General features: G+C 35.0%; 2 protein-coding genes across 2 annotated transcripts; one reads left to right on the top strand and one right to left on the bottom strand.

Moving 5' to 3' along the window:
* Window positions 1–2,021: 2,021 nt before the first annotated feature.
* LOC127102247 (uncharacterized) lies at window positions 2,022–4,310 on the bottom strand. Its single transcript, XM_051039665.1, has 4 exons — window positions 3,912–4,310; window positions 2,895–2,977; window positions 2,526–2,581; window positions 2,022–2,321 (listed from the first exon to the last, which is right to left on the bottom strand). Exons 1-4 carry the CDS (start codon window positions 4,081–4,083, stop codon window positions 2,243–2,245), a joined length of 390 nt encoding a protein of 129 aa, XP_050895622.1. The 5' UTR covers window positions 4,084–4,310; the 3' UTR covers window positions 2,022–2,242.
* A 4,966-nt stretch (window positions 4,311–9,276) lies between these two features.
* Window positions 9,277–11,221, top strand: LOC127102325 (pentatricopeptide repeat-containing protein At1g05600). The gene has a single exon (XM_051039731.1). The coding sequence runs from the start codon at window positions 9,627–9,629 to the stop codon at window positions 11,133–11,135; it is 1,509 nt and encodes a 502-aa protein (XP_050895688.1). The 5' UTR covers window positions 9,277–9,626; the 3' UTR covers window positions 11,136–11,221.
* Window positions 11,222–15,587: the final 4,366 nt, after the last annotated feature.

A 15,587-nucleotide genomic window follows, 5' to 3' on the forward strand; every position in this document is an offset into this window, starting at 1 on the left:
TTTTTGGCGTTGGGATGGAGTGGTTATGAGAAAATTTTGAATTAGAAGAGATTTTCCTTATTTTAAATGCTGCAATGATCATAAGAGAGAAAAACTTTCCTTTTATTCTTGCATATCTCCCTTGCATTAATTGCTATAAGATTTTGAAGCGCCGGGAAAAATACAGAGTCGCCACCGAATTTTATTTATTTCAAAGAAAAGGGAAAATAGCGATAAAACCCCAAATGAGAGAAACGGTCTCGCAACCAAGAGCGAAATCAGAAGTCAGTTATGCAAGGGGAAGGTACTAGCACCCCTACATCCATGGTACTCCATGGGAACCACTTTCTCGTATCAATTGCATATGGATGTTTATTTATTTGTAAGTTGCTTGCTATTGGGAATGAGATGAGAGATGAGATTGGAGAGAAAATAAGTTTTAAGTTAGTGTGCTCGCCAAGGATTTTGGCCCCCGTGCCTACGTATCCCCATACGTGCAATGGGAAAGTCAGAGCTTCGTATCTCGAACAATTTCTCTATCCTCGCACACTCGGTACCTAGATACGTAGTGATTATCATCCAGAAGTTTCAACAATTGTTGCATTCCCTCTTATTGCCTTGTTGTTTCGAACACAAACATTGTATACTTGCTTGATATTTGAGATATTTTCATATCTTTTACGCTTCAAAGTTACAAGTATGTTTTTGGACTACAACATGTTCAATGTCATGTTCATAAACGAGTTCCTTCTCTACAAGCATAAGGCGGCATGCAATGGGATGATCGGCTAACTTGTGACACATGTCATGGTTATGTGTACCACAAATCGCATTAAATCTCTATTTATTATTTTTCAAAAGATATTCACGCAACTTAAAAGGACATTCACATTTTCTCGAACCAGTATCATCTTGTTTCAACTTTCGAAGAGGGGTTGTATACTTGTCACTTCTTTTGCATCTCAATGTCACAAATGCACGTCTTCTATCCAAACCATTATCTGAACATCTGAATAAAACGTCAAACCTTAATTTGGTTGCCTCTGTACGAATTCATTGGAGCATATGATCACGAACATCAAATTCTTGTCCATCAACAAGTTTGACATTTGTAGACACAATAGGTTTTGTGAAAACATCACCATATCTAAGGTCAATCATAACAAAAAATGTTCAAAAATTTGACAAAATTGAACTCTGAGTTAATCCGAAAATGCACTTCCGTATCCATTCACCTAGAATCCGAAAATGTATTTTTGGACTTAACGTTCATTTTTTCTGCTCAAAAACCATATTATTGTAAGCAATATTGAAGGAAATACATGAACTTTACCTTAAATTCCAGGTTTTTTACTCCTTTTAATATGATAAAACACAAGAATGATATGTTTTAGAGTGCAAAAGTTGATTAACCATGGAAGGATGTTTTTTAAAAAATTTGAAAGAAAAATAGTCTTTGATCATGAGGAAGAAGAACATGCAAGATTTTGTTTTATTAAATTTTCAACTTGACAATTTCGGAAATGCACCTTCGAAAGTGTCACTGACATGCAAATGTAACATTTACATCCGAAAGTATACATTCAAATTTGTCACTAAGTTGCTAAATTAACAAAATCTTTAATGGGGTAGGTCCAAAAATACATTTCCAAACTAAATTTAAAAAAATATATATATGAAACATATCTCACCATGTTTTGGTGTGAAAAAGATAATTTACAAGTACGTTTTCAAATTTTCATAGGCCCATCACTTAGGATAGGCCCACTCACTACTTAGAATGGGAGAAGCAATTCCCTTAAGATATATGGTTTCTTATACTTAAAAAGATTTTGTATTGTTTATTTTTTTGTTTAAAGAGTCACGCTTTATGTCCCCAATTTTGTGTAATTTGTTTATCTTCCTAAGGTCTTGCATGTCCATCTGCACCCCCATTTACTAAGAAAAAATCTTTTTTTTTTTTGAATTTTCATTCAAGTGTTTATGTTTGTGAAATGTTCACAAAATCTCTAAATATAGATGAAAAGTTAAAAAGAAGCAAATGGAAATATATCTCACCTATATATAGGCTGCTAAATCATTACACTGCACACAAGTCATAAGAAAAACTGAAAGTTGAAAACATAGAACAGAATGATAAGTGTGCCATAGAGCAAAGTTTGGCACATAACTGTGTCATCTTCATACAAGACTGACTCATCTAAACATCTTTCAAAGCCTCTTTTACACTATCCATGACAACATTGATTGTAAAAAGAAGCTTCTACTTAGACTTGATTCTCTTCTCAACTTCCTCCATACTTTCAATATCTTTCTGAAACTTGCAAATCCGGTATATAGACCTGTCGCCACAACGTTCATTTTAGGGTTAAATATGTTTATGAATTCTTGTAATATATACATGTTTTGATTTTTAGTCTCTGTACGCAATTTTCAGTTCCTACAAATTACAAACACTAAAAAACGTGTAGTTTTGTGATATAGGAACTGAAAAGTGAGTGTAGGACCAAAAACAAATTCGAGAAAGACATGGAAATTCACTTTACCAGTAGAGAAGGCATGCTGAAATACACAGTATCACGTTTCTCTGAGCTTTGTATGTCTGAGTAAAGAAAAAAAATTAATGGTCGATGAATCAATGACGTAAAGTACTTTAAGGAGAGGATAGTTAATGAAAACAGATAATAGCTTATATGAAAAGAGTTTGACTTTATGTTATATTTCCTTATAGAAAATGACTTATACATAAGCATTTATACGATAAATGTTTATAGTATAACCGCTAAATTAAGTTGTTTATCCAAACACAGCTAAGTGTGTGTGTGCGCGCGCACAGTATATTGACAATAATCAATTTACAGTGCAAACAATGAATTCTTCAAATAAGCTACTTTGACATCAGCAAAATTACTTACAGTTTTCTCATATCGATCTCTCTCAGCAGCTGTACAAACATCAGAGGTACACGACAACCTATGCTCATTCTTCCAGTATATATCTGCAAACAAACGACAAAAAATACTTAAGTGTGATTTATGTAAGATCCGTGTAATGTAACTTTGGTTTCTTATTATTCACCTCATTCGTTATAAAAAGCTTAGGTTTGAGTTGAAAAAACTGGCCGTGTTACAGTTAGCATTGAAATTTGAAAGCGAAAATGGCAAGCAATCCCAATTGGAAACACATTGATGGTTAATGCGGTTTAGATTTATGATTAATTTACGTTTAGTGGATTGTTGATGAATATATCAAAGTTTCACAACTCGTTAATCATCTAGTAAAAACTAACTAACCACAACTGTGAACGTCATTAACCATTAACCACGATTTGTGTTCAAATCTAGACTTCAAAATTATGATTAATAATGTTCAAAACATAGTTAACTGTATTCAATGGAGTGTTAATCCATTCTAATTGGCATAGTCATCTCATGTTTTTGGAGGCCCTGAGAAGGTTAGTCATAGTTTAATCACAACAAAACAAATAGAGGCCTTATTTAATCACAATTTAACCGCCTTTTTTAACTATAGTTTAACCCTGACAAATTTGAGACTCTGGAGGGTAGCTCGTCTTGCACACCCTCAAAGAGAGCTATGCCACCTGGAAACATATTCGAACTAAATTCACATTACACAAACTCAACTTCAGAATCACCACCACTAGATCCACAAAAGTACCATAGGGAATATGGATCTTCTATGAAAGTGAGCTAAAATACACAATTAACAATAACAAAAAAGAGGGGGAAAACCATCATAAGCCCTTTACAACTTCTGAATCTAGCCATCAACAAACAACTAATCAACCCTAAACCCCTAAAAGTTAATCAATTTGAACAATTCAAGCACACCCAGAAACCAAAAAGTGAAAAAGGAAAGATTTTGATGAACACCCATTATAGAAAAACATTAAAAAAACAAGAAATTGTTACCAAGGAGCTGAAACCCAGCAAAGGGAACAATGAAAAGCGCAGGTTGAAGAATGAGTGAAATTAGAGAAGTCAAACGGCTCCTCAAGAGCTTTGGTGATGGAAGGGTTAGAAGAATCGCTATAGCAGCTTCAATAGCCACCACATAGGTGAGTATCATCCACTGCAATGCCATCTCTGAAACAAAAACGGTGGTGCCTTTTTTTCCTCTTGGTAATTATCGATTGTGGTTACGTGTTCTTGTCTCTGAATAAATGCTAGGAGTGAGATTTGTTTTGGTATTTCTTTCAGATCTTTTTCTTTATACTTTTCTTATGGGGTAAGGTAGGACTGTAAGTGGGTTGGATCTATTTTGGATTAACCGTTATTCAATCCATTTTGATTTTAATGAATTCAGTTTATGGTCCGATCCACATTTTAAAACTTAATATTTGTTCATATATTGGTTGGATTAGATTAGTGGTTATGTTTCGAATAAAAATTATTTTTTTAACAGATTTGAGTAATTTATGAATTGGATTTGTTTCAATCAATAAATTTAAATATCGACCTGCATTTATAAACACGTTTAATTTTAAGATAAAAAATTGTTAAATGCGTCATATTTTTTACTTTTACTTGTACACCCTCCTTTTATTATATTTCTTGCTTAACATAACCAATTTTTTTTAAAAGGCTTAACATAATAAAATGATCGATTAATTTTTCTTTTTATAAGTAATCTTAAAGATGAATAAATACTAGGTCGCAGTTTCAAACTCGCACTTCTACCTTCGATATCCCTATAGAATTTTCAATTGAGATGGGTTAATGAGACAAACAATTGTGTTAATGGGACAAATAGTTGAATAATTTAGATTTGAATTATTACCTAAAAGTCTTACAATAATGCCTAAACATAAATATAAGAGAATATCAGCTTCAAAATTTTAATTTTAGATTGAACAATTACATCTATCTAACTTAACTAAAATAGTTTGGTTATCCAATTTACTAAAGAAATCATTAAATTTATTTATTATTATTTTCAATGAAGTCATCCGATCTATCTATAAAAATATTTATAAAAAAAATCAAAAAGTGTATATAAAATTCATTTAAGAAAATTATATAAAAGTATATTAAAAATTTTCATATTTTTTATAAAAATGTATTGTTATAAAAAAAATTCTATATAATATACTTTGACATAATTTTAAATTAAAATATTTAGCACAGTTTTTCTTCTTTATAAAATTTTAATTCAATAAATTTTTAAAAAATACTTCTCAATAATTAAGTTTTAAATTAAAAACATTATTAAGAATAAAATTTATAATAATAAATTATTAAGATTATAACATTTGAATAAACACACTCTAATATTTAAAAATTATATATCGGAATAGGATCCACTTAATTTTTTTCTACAAGTGGAATAAGGAAAAAGAAAAAAAAGCAAGAAATTATCTATAAATATAATTTGATTAAAGTAATGATTCTATAGGAGGTTCTGTAAAAGATCGGCACACTATTATTATTAGTTATATATTTTATTAGATAGTCAGTACAAGTGTTCTCCTTCTTAAGAATATGAAATATTGGAACTCACATTTCCGAGGGAAAATCCTTTTAATATTGTGAAGAATTACGACATAGTGATGTCAAACATTAACCGACTCTGAGATAAGCTTGATAGCTGAGTTGGAGTCAGAATAACACATTGAACCTTTGATGTCAAGCTCTCAGACCATACGCAAACCATGATATAGTGCCACCAACTCAGCACGAAGGATGTTGAATGATCAATATAATTCGCAAAATCGTGAACACAAGCACCATAAACATTTTGAATCAATCCACCAAAACCCGAGACACATTGATTACCGAGACTACTGCCATCAACATTCAAAATCATGTTACTACCTTTGTGTGCATTCCACGTGATCATTCTCGTTGGATAAGACAAAATATGCTTAAGGAAACATTTAACTAGAAAATTAGCATAATTAACTATGATGAGTTTCGAAGTATAGGAAGACATCACTTCATTAGCAAGACACAATTTATTCCTACCGCGCCACAACCACCAACAAGCAGCCAAAAAGATAAAGCGACCATTAATGTCATGCATAATCCAACCATATAAATTATCCCCTTGGAAGAATAATGGGTCCAAGAAGTCAATATATTTCCAAAAGAGAGTAGCAAATTCACAGTCTCTCAAAAAGTATAGAGTCGTCTCAACGTTCTGATTACATCTATGACAAAGATCCGTATGGAACATACCACGATGACACTAACACCCGAAGGAATATTAATATATAATGAATTGAAGTTCTAATTCCTATTCAAGTAAACATCATTCCTTCGTATTTCTAGATCATGGATATCCACATAGAGAACTTGCTCCGCTAATTTTCTTACCCCATACCAATTTGTAAACCAGGAAGAGGAGTTCTCATCCCCCAATCTAAATTTAAAGACATCTTTAAGAGAAGATGGAGCTTTCATAATTATATTCCAGATAATTGATCCAGGGTTTTTTTCATATTAAGGAATGTTTCTTCACCAATGTACTTATGCTTCCAAATTTGGACCCATATGGAATCACAATCCCGGTGGAGACCCCAAACCAACTTACCTAAAATGGAAATATTGGCCTCTCTTGCTTTCCGGATCCCAAGACCATCCAGCTTTTTGGGCTTAGTGATTTTATTCCAGTCAACGAGATTCACACCAGAGTTTGAATTACCTTTCCATACACAAAAATCTAGTCATCCTATCAATAAAATCACAAGTTGGTTGAGGTAGCCAAACGACTTGCATATAATAATTTGGGATGGAGTTCAGGACAGACCTAACTAGAGTCAAACGATCAACCTTGTTTAACAATTTATGTTGCCAAGATGTTAACCTCTAACTGATTTTCTCCTCTAAACACTCAAAATCGTTGAGTTCAAGACGACCATGCAACATAGGGAAACCTAGATATTTCTCTATAGTAAGAGTTCGCTTGATACCTGTGTTGGAGAAAATAGAATCCATTTTACTCCTCTTGGTGGTAGCTGAGAAGAACACCTTTAATTTATCAACATTCACTTTAAGACCAAAAAAATTGGCAAAACGATTCAAGGTATTAGAAATGGCCCCTTCGTGAGAGTTAAAAACATTCGCGAAAAGAACATCATATGCAAAAAATGAATGTGATAGAAGGGTCCATTAAGGGATAACCCGACAGGTTTCCAACGACCTTCATTGACTTCCCTGATGATTATCTACGACAAGAATTTCATACAGGCAACGAAGAGACATGGTAAAAGGGCGTCACCAATCCGTAATCCTCTATTCAAAACAAAATTTGGTAATCGTCTCTCATTCCAAAGAATCGACATAGAGGATATAGTTACACAATGCATGATCAACTTTATAGTTATGGGAGAGGACATGTTTCGTTTCAAACAAAATTCTAAGAAATCCCAATTAACATGATCATAGGCCTTTTCAAGATCTATTTTGAACACCATGTCAGCTTTTTCTTTTTAGATTTACGCATAGAATGAATTACTTCTTGGAGGATATTGGTATTGTTAGTTGTTCCTTTACTAGACAAAAAACAACTCTGGAAGGGTCCAACTATCTGATTTAGATAAGGACGTAATATGTTAACCATAATCTTCGTAATAAGCTTATAAATAGTGTTGCATAAGCTAATGGCTTGAATTCCTTAAAATTTTGGGGTCAGTCTACCTTAGGAATTAATGTGATAAGAGACTCATAAAGAGAAGAGTGAAAGCTATCTGCCATAAAAGCATCTTATATAAACTGGACAATGTCATCTCCAGCTATATGCCAAAATTGTTTAAAGAAAATACCTTGAAATCTATAAGGGTCAGGCGCCTTGAAAGGTTTCATTTGATTTAACGCATAAGTAACTTCTTCCCTCGTCACCTGCTTAGTAAAAGAGTGTTAGGCTTCTTCAGTAATGATCATAACCATAGTTGAGTCACCCATACTAGCAGAGAGTATAGAAGATGTAGGGAAGAAAATATCTTTAAAGAAAGTCAATGCTTCTTCCTTGAGAATAATGTCATCATTGCACCAAACACCATTGGGAAGATGAAGGCCATGGACTTTATTTCTATTTCGCCTGATAAATTTGGTGTTACGATCTCCCAATTTAATATAAACATATTTATCCTTTCGATACTAATGAATCTCCTCTCGCGCAAGGATCTCATCATACTCCCATTGAAGCTCTTGTTGGAGATAAATTGGTCTTGTCTGATCTATTATCTCTAAAGAGCATTGGATACCTCTGAGTCTATTCTCAATGTTATGCTTTTGATTACTGATATTGCCAAAAGTTTCCTTGTTAAAAGTTGTTATTATTAACATGACTATTCAAAAGTTGTTATTATTAACACGACTATTTAAAAGTTCTCTATCGCTTTTATTCATTGTGCTTCTATTTATTTGTTTTAATCTTAATTTATAAAAGATCAAATTTAAAATTTAAATTAAACATACAAAGGTCTCAATTAAAATTTCTTAAAGTGTTGATAATTTATGTATTAGAATAGTTCATGGATACATAGTAAAACCGTTTTAGTTGAGATTCTTTCTAGTAGACGGTTATATTAGTCTTTCTAATTAATTAATTTTAAGGTTTTTTCTAGAAGTAAGAAGAAAGAAACTAAACAACTACAACCCGGGGAGTGAGATTTCAGAGACATCCCTAGCAAGTAACTCAGTGAGGTCATTCAGATAATCATAATAAATCTGTAGACCAAAATCGTGATGCAAGCACTTATTTGTCATGGCATATACGCACCGATTGACTTCTATATGGACATAATTTATGTTGACTTCCCAATATTCATTCGAACATTGCTTAATTTGATGAAGAATCCCAAAAAATTCCTTAATGCTTGTTGTTCTAGTTTTTACCGCCTCCATAATAACTTTGTTATCTGTTTGTAGTTCGACCTTCTTGCATCCCTTCCTTATGGCAAACCTGAGACCCTCACAAGGCTAGTTCAACAAGGCTACTGCAGACTCCCCATAACTTTGCAACAAGGTTACTGCATATTTCAATGTTCTTGGAGAAGCCTCGAATCCACTTCCCTAGATTGTCCCGAAAAAGACCCCACAGTCAGCCTTCCCATTGATCTTTGAAACTCCATCAACTGATAATAATCCGACCCTCTTGTATTTTTTATTAAAAAAATTTAAAGCAAAGTTTTATTATTTAAATGTCATTGACTCATTATAAATTTCTCCACAAAAATAAAAGTGCCATGATGAATCTAACAACTAGAACTCAAATAGTATATGTCCATAGGGGAGAAGTGGTATTTTAGAAAAGAAAAAGAATGTGTTTTCAATAGAGGGTGGAAATAGCATACTACATGATTTAGCTTCGGGCTTTAGGGCCCAAATATATAATTCAAACCAGCCCAATTGGCCCATTCTCGTGTCTTCTCCTTCCACAGTTCAGTTCCGTCGTCGTCTCCGTCAACAACAACCACCACCACTAACCATCAATCAATTCTTCCCGCCACTCACCGCCGTTCCATCATCAAAAACGTTCCGGCTCCTCCACCGTTCTGGTTAGTTTTTACTCTTGTTCTTCAGAGTTTTTCTAAAATTGAGATTTTTTTCTGTTGATTTTCTATTTCTTCTATTCCAAATTTAAACCCTAAACCCTATGACCTAATCGCTTTGCAAATTATAAGTATGAGTATAAGGTGGCCAAGAGTGTTAAATCCAACTCAGCTTTCTCAGATTATAAGAACTCAAAAGAACCCTTTAAAGGCTTTGGAAATTTTCAACAAAGCCAAATCAAAATACCCTAAATACTCCCACAATGGTCCTGTATACGCCACCATGATCACTATCCTTGGATCATCAGGGAGACTCAAAGAGATGAAGGATTTGATTCAGCAAATGAAACAAGATTCATGTGAGTGTAAAGATTCCGTCTTTGTGTCCGCAATTAAGACATATGCAAAACAAGGGCTAGTAGATGAAGCAATCTCTCTTTATAAGAAGATTCCTCAGTTTAACTGTGTGAATTGGACACAATCTTTCAATACCCTTTTGGAGATAATGGTTAATGAGGATAAGCTTGAAGATGCTCATGGTCTTTTTGTTGAGAGTTCTTGTGGTTGGGAAGTGAAGTCTCGCGTTCGGGCGTTGAATTTGCTTATGTATGCTTTATGCAGGAAGAGTCGATCGGATTTGGCGTTGCAGATATTTCAAGAGATGGATTATCAAGGTTGTTATCCTGATAGGGATAGTTATCTTGTTGTGATGAAGGGATTGTGTAAGGATAAGAGGTTACATGAGGCTACTCATTTGTTGTATTCGATGTTTTGGAGAATCTCTCTGAAAGGTAATGGCGAGGATGTTGTAATCTATAGGACTCTTTTGGATGCTTTATGTGAAGATGGAAAGTTCGAAGAAGCTGTGGAAATTCTCGGTAAAATTTTGAGGAAAGGACTGAAAGCTCCAAAGCGATGCTATAACCGACTTGATCTTAGTCAGTGTGGTGATGGTAAAGATGCTGAAGTTACTAAACGGTGGATTCATGAAGCTTTGGTAAGGGGTTCGGTTCCTAGCACGGCTAGTTATAATGCCATGTCGGTTGATCTATACGAAGAAGGTAAGATAGATGAGGCTGATAAAGTTATCGTTGAAATGAAAAACAAAGGCTTCAAACCAAAACATTTGATTTTTGAGGCAAAGGTAGCTGCATTGTGCAAGGTTGATAAGGTCGACGAAGCGATCAAGGTGATTGAAGAGGACATGGTGGAAGTTAATTGTCTGCCAAATGCTAGAGTTTATAGTATTCTCTTGAAAAACCTTGGGAATGTGGGAAATTCAACATTAGTGCTCGAGAGCTTGAACAAGATGTCTAAAAAGGTAGGTTGCATTGGCGATAAAGAAACGTATAGCATTTTATTAGAGATGCTTTGCCACGAGAGAAGGTATCTCGAAGCAAGCCAACTTTTGGAGCAAATGTCGATTAAATCATATTGGCCTTGTGCCAATAGTTACAATTTGCTCGTTGAGGGTCTTTGTTCCTTAGGTCGGCAATACGAAGCTGTTATGTGGTTGGAGGACATGATAAGCCAGGGGAAACTTCCTGAAATTTCTGTTTGGAGTTCATTAGCATCTTCATTTTGTAATTCTGAGATGAAGAAAGTGTCAGTCGAGATGTTTAATCGCCTAAGAAGTTTGTGATTCTGAATTCTGGTGTAAAATATAACGATTATATAATGAACAGAATCGTGTACTACCATATTTTTGAATATAATTATGCTTCTTCATTTGCTTTTAAAGCATTGCTTTATAGTTTTCGGTCTTTTCCGAGCATCAAGCCTGCAGGTTACGTTCTGAATGACCGAGTAGCCAAACTATTTTGTACCGAACACAGCTCTCGAGCATCAAGCCTGAAAGGGTGAAGATGTTCCCTCCCTGACAGCGACACTATTGCAGTACGGACGCATCATAGCAATACCGGTCGACAAGATCTGGAAGATGGGTGAATTAACCAAGACTCTTTCCTCGACTGATGGCTAATTAATCATCAAGAAACCAAAATTGTAAAACTCTAACCTCCATGTTTCTGGAGCAGGCTCCGACGATCATGATGCCAGATTGCCTCTGCCGTGTGACCACTGTTACTGCTGTCTGGAGTGCCAGCTGATGCACCGGAAAATGGTAGTACCTTGCATACACCTTCGTCGTCCTCGTCCTTCTCCTCCTCAGTTTTGTGAGTTGATTTCCACCCATCTCTTATCAAGTTTTAAAACTCCATGTTAAAGGGGCTTAAAGGTGTCATGTCACTTAGCCTAAAAGTTTGAGAGGAAACTGTTAGATGCATCTTCATTTGGGCTTTAAAGGTGACCATGTCTTTGAGCCATATGGAGAATGGTTTCATGAGAAGTACTGAGTACCTTAGTAGCTTTAGGTGGTATACTCCCTCATACTGGTTGGACTTTAATCACAGCACGACCATTTAATCGGTTTAATTGATTCTTCAAATTAGAGTGTAACATCACATTAACTGTAAGCAAATTGAAATTGCATCTATGTTAGAGTTCATTTTGATTGAAAATGAAAATGAACTAAGCATTTCAATTTATACAAGTTTATGTTAGAAATTGGGTATGATAATCCTGGATAACTTCGAAGAATCGTGTTCGTACACTTTCCGAACAAAGTATTTCGACCCTATTCTTGCCTGGGTTCACGAAATCTTTGTGGGGATAATTCTTGAAGAACAATTTATTTCTGGCAAAGAGAGATGTTCAGGAATGTAGAGAGAAAGTTTGATTTCGTTATCCCTTTTCAAACTGAGGCCAAATGACTCCTTATATAGGAGATGAATAACAGAAACCGAAAAGACGCAACTGTTCAGAAACGGTTACGTCGGTTGGGAAAGGATTCGAAATTCAAAAGAAAATTTCGAACGTTGGAACCCCGTTTCAATTATTCGCATTCAATTATACGTTGACTCGACGAGCGTGCACTCCGCACTACCCCTAACTCGTTTCCAAGCTTTAACGCATAATTGCATCGGCCTATAGTAAATCACATTACTACTAAAATACATTGATGATACTAAAATCACCAACAAATCCCCCCCATTTTAGTGTAATCCTTGATTTACTCAGTATATACAATTATATATACAAGGGTATAACACACAGGTATAACGATCAAACAAATGCATAAATGAAAATGTCTTGCGATTGAATTTTCATCTTAGTACAAATACACATTCCAAATACTCGAAAATCGGGGTGTCATAGCGATTGAACCCGTCAATCCATTTGAGTGTCTGAAGATATAGTACACATATGTTTCTTACAATACTCTACTATTCATACTTGACACTTTACAAGCCATGTGTCCTTATCCATTAATAAGCATATAGGAAGCCAAGTCCAAGCTTCTTGAAGCGGCAAAACTTCATGCTCACATAGGTGATTCTTTTAATCTTGCACCTGCATTTGCAATTTTCCAAAAGAACCATTAAGAAGATATAATTCAACCTAACCATCACTTGCAGGTCTGAGCACATACCTTGGGAAGATAAACACAATTGCTCCAATCTCTAACTATGATCTTTCCACATTGAATTCTGCTTCTAATATTGTATTAGAAGAGAATTGGGTATACCATAGCTAACAGATTTAAATGGACTTTAATCCCATCCCAATTACCGACTTCTTCACTAAGTCTCTAGCTAACCCCTTCGTCAAGTGGTCAGCTAAGTTTTGTTGCGACCGAACAAACTCAATAGATATCACCCCATTCATGATTAATTCCCTAATCATACTATGTCTAACACCCAAATGTCTAGACTTTCCATTGTATATTTGACTATAAGCTTTAGCCAATGTGGCAGTACTATCACAACGGATAGAAATTGGTGATATCGGTTTAGGCCATATCGGAATCTCATATACCAAATTCCTTAGCCATTCCGCTTCTTTACCAGCAGCAGCTAATGCTACAAACTCAGATTCCATTGTGGAACCAGTTATACATGTTTGCTTCTTGGAAGCCCATGAGATGACACCTCCCCCAAGCAAGAACACCCATCCACTTGTAGAGGATGAATCTTCAGCATTATTTATCCAACTAGCATCCGAATAACCCTCTAACACCGAAGGAAATCCCATATATGACAATCCATAATTTATTGTACCCTTCAAGTACTTGAATACCCTAGTTATCGCATGCCAATGATGTCTACTAGGATTACTAGTAAATCTGCTCAACTTTCCAACCGCATAAGCAATATCCGGTCTAGTGCTAATCATAGCATACATCAAAGAGCCTATAGCTTTTGAATATTCGAGTTGATCCACAGGTTTACCTGTATTTGGCATAAGCTTTTCTCCCGGATCCATGGGAGTACTTACTGGAGAACAACTTTCATAATTGAACTTCTTGAGTATTTTCTCAATGTAATGAGATTGCGTAATTACAATCCCCTTATTCTCTCGTTTAATCTTAATACCAAGAATAACGTCCGCTTCTCCCATATCCTTCATGGAGAACCTTGATGACAAGAAATTCTTCGTTTTATCAACTTGATTTTGGTCGGTGCCAAAGATCAACATGTCATCAACATATAAACAAATGAAAACTCCTTTACCGGAAGTATCAAATTTGCTATATACACATTTGTCAGCTTGGTTTAGAATGAAACCATTAGACAAGACAACCTCATCAAACTTTTGATGCCACTGCTTCGGAGCTTGTTTCAGCCCATACAATGACTTAATTAGCTTACACACTTTATGCTCATTACCAGGCATTACAAATCGTTCAGGTTGCTTCATATACACTTCTTCCTCCAAATCACCATTCAGAAATGCTGTTTTGACATCCATTTGATGAATCACTAGATTATGAATAGCCGCCAAGGCAATCAACAATCTAATAGTAGTGATACGGGCAACAGGAGCATAGGTATCGAAATAATCAATCCCTTCCTTTTGTCTGAAGCCTTGGATAACTAATCTAGCTTTAAACCTGTCAATTGTACCATCGACTTTCATCTTCCTTTTGAAGATCCATTTGCAACCCAATGGTTTGCAACCTGGTGGTAAATCAGATAATACCCAAGTATTATTTTCCATGATAGAACCAATCTCTTCGTCAATTGCTTCTTTCCAAAAAGCAGAATCTTGAGATTTCACAGCTTCATCATACGTTCTTGGATCCTCCTCTATATTATAGCAATAATAGTATTGAGTGTCAATCTGATCCTTTGATCCCTCAACTAAATATAGTTGAAAATCAGATCCATAAGATCTAGATTTTCTAGCTCTTTTGCTCCTACGGGGTTCAAGTGTCTCACTTGGCACATCATTTGAATGATCATCCTTTAGAGATTCATCTGAATTAGGTATAGAAGAGAAACAATTCTCATCAAATATGGCATCTCTCGATTCTATAATCGTGTTAATAGAAATCGAGTCATTAGGTTCTATAACATAAAACCTATAGGCCTTGGAGTGCTCAGCATATCCAACAAAGATGCAAGCTACACCCTTTTCACCCAAAGTTTTCCTTTTTGGGTCCGGGAGTCTAACCACGGCCCTACAACCCCAAACACGTAGAAATGTTAAGTTGGGTCGTTTCTTATACCAAAGTTCATATGGGGTAGTCTTGTTCCTTTTATTAGGAACCCTATTTAACAAATAGCAAGCCGTTAACATAGCTTCTCCCCAAAACCCTTCACTCAAACCAGAGTAAGATAACATGGCATTCACCATTTCCTTAAGCACTCTATTTTTCCTTTCAGCCACACCATTTTGTTGAGGTGTATATGGTGCCGTAGTCTCATGAATGATTCCTACGGATTGGAAAAATACAGGATCATAATATTCACCACCTCTATCTGTACGTAATGTTTTAATCAACACATTTTGTTGCACTTCAACTTCAGTTTTATAAATTTTGAATTTATCTAAGGATTCGTCCTTAGCGTGCAGCAAATAAACATAGCAGAATCTAGATGCATCATCTATGAAAGTGACAAAATATTTTTTATGTCCTAATGATGGAGTAGCATGCAAATCACATAAATCACTATGTATCAACTCAAGAATGACAGATTTCCTTGTTATACTTTTAAAAGGTTGCCTAGTGATCTTTGTTAACATGCAAGTT

This window comes from Lathyrus oleraceus, chromosome 1 (assembly GCF_024323335.1).
Source record: "Lathyrus oleraceus cultivar Zhongwan6 chromosome 1, CAAS_Psat_ZW6_1.0, whole genome shotgun sequence".
Taxonomy (NCBI): domain Eukaryota; kingdom Viridiplantae; phylum Streptophyta; class Magnoliopsida; order Fabales; family Fabaceae; genus Lathyrus; species Lathyrus oleraceus.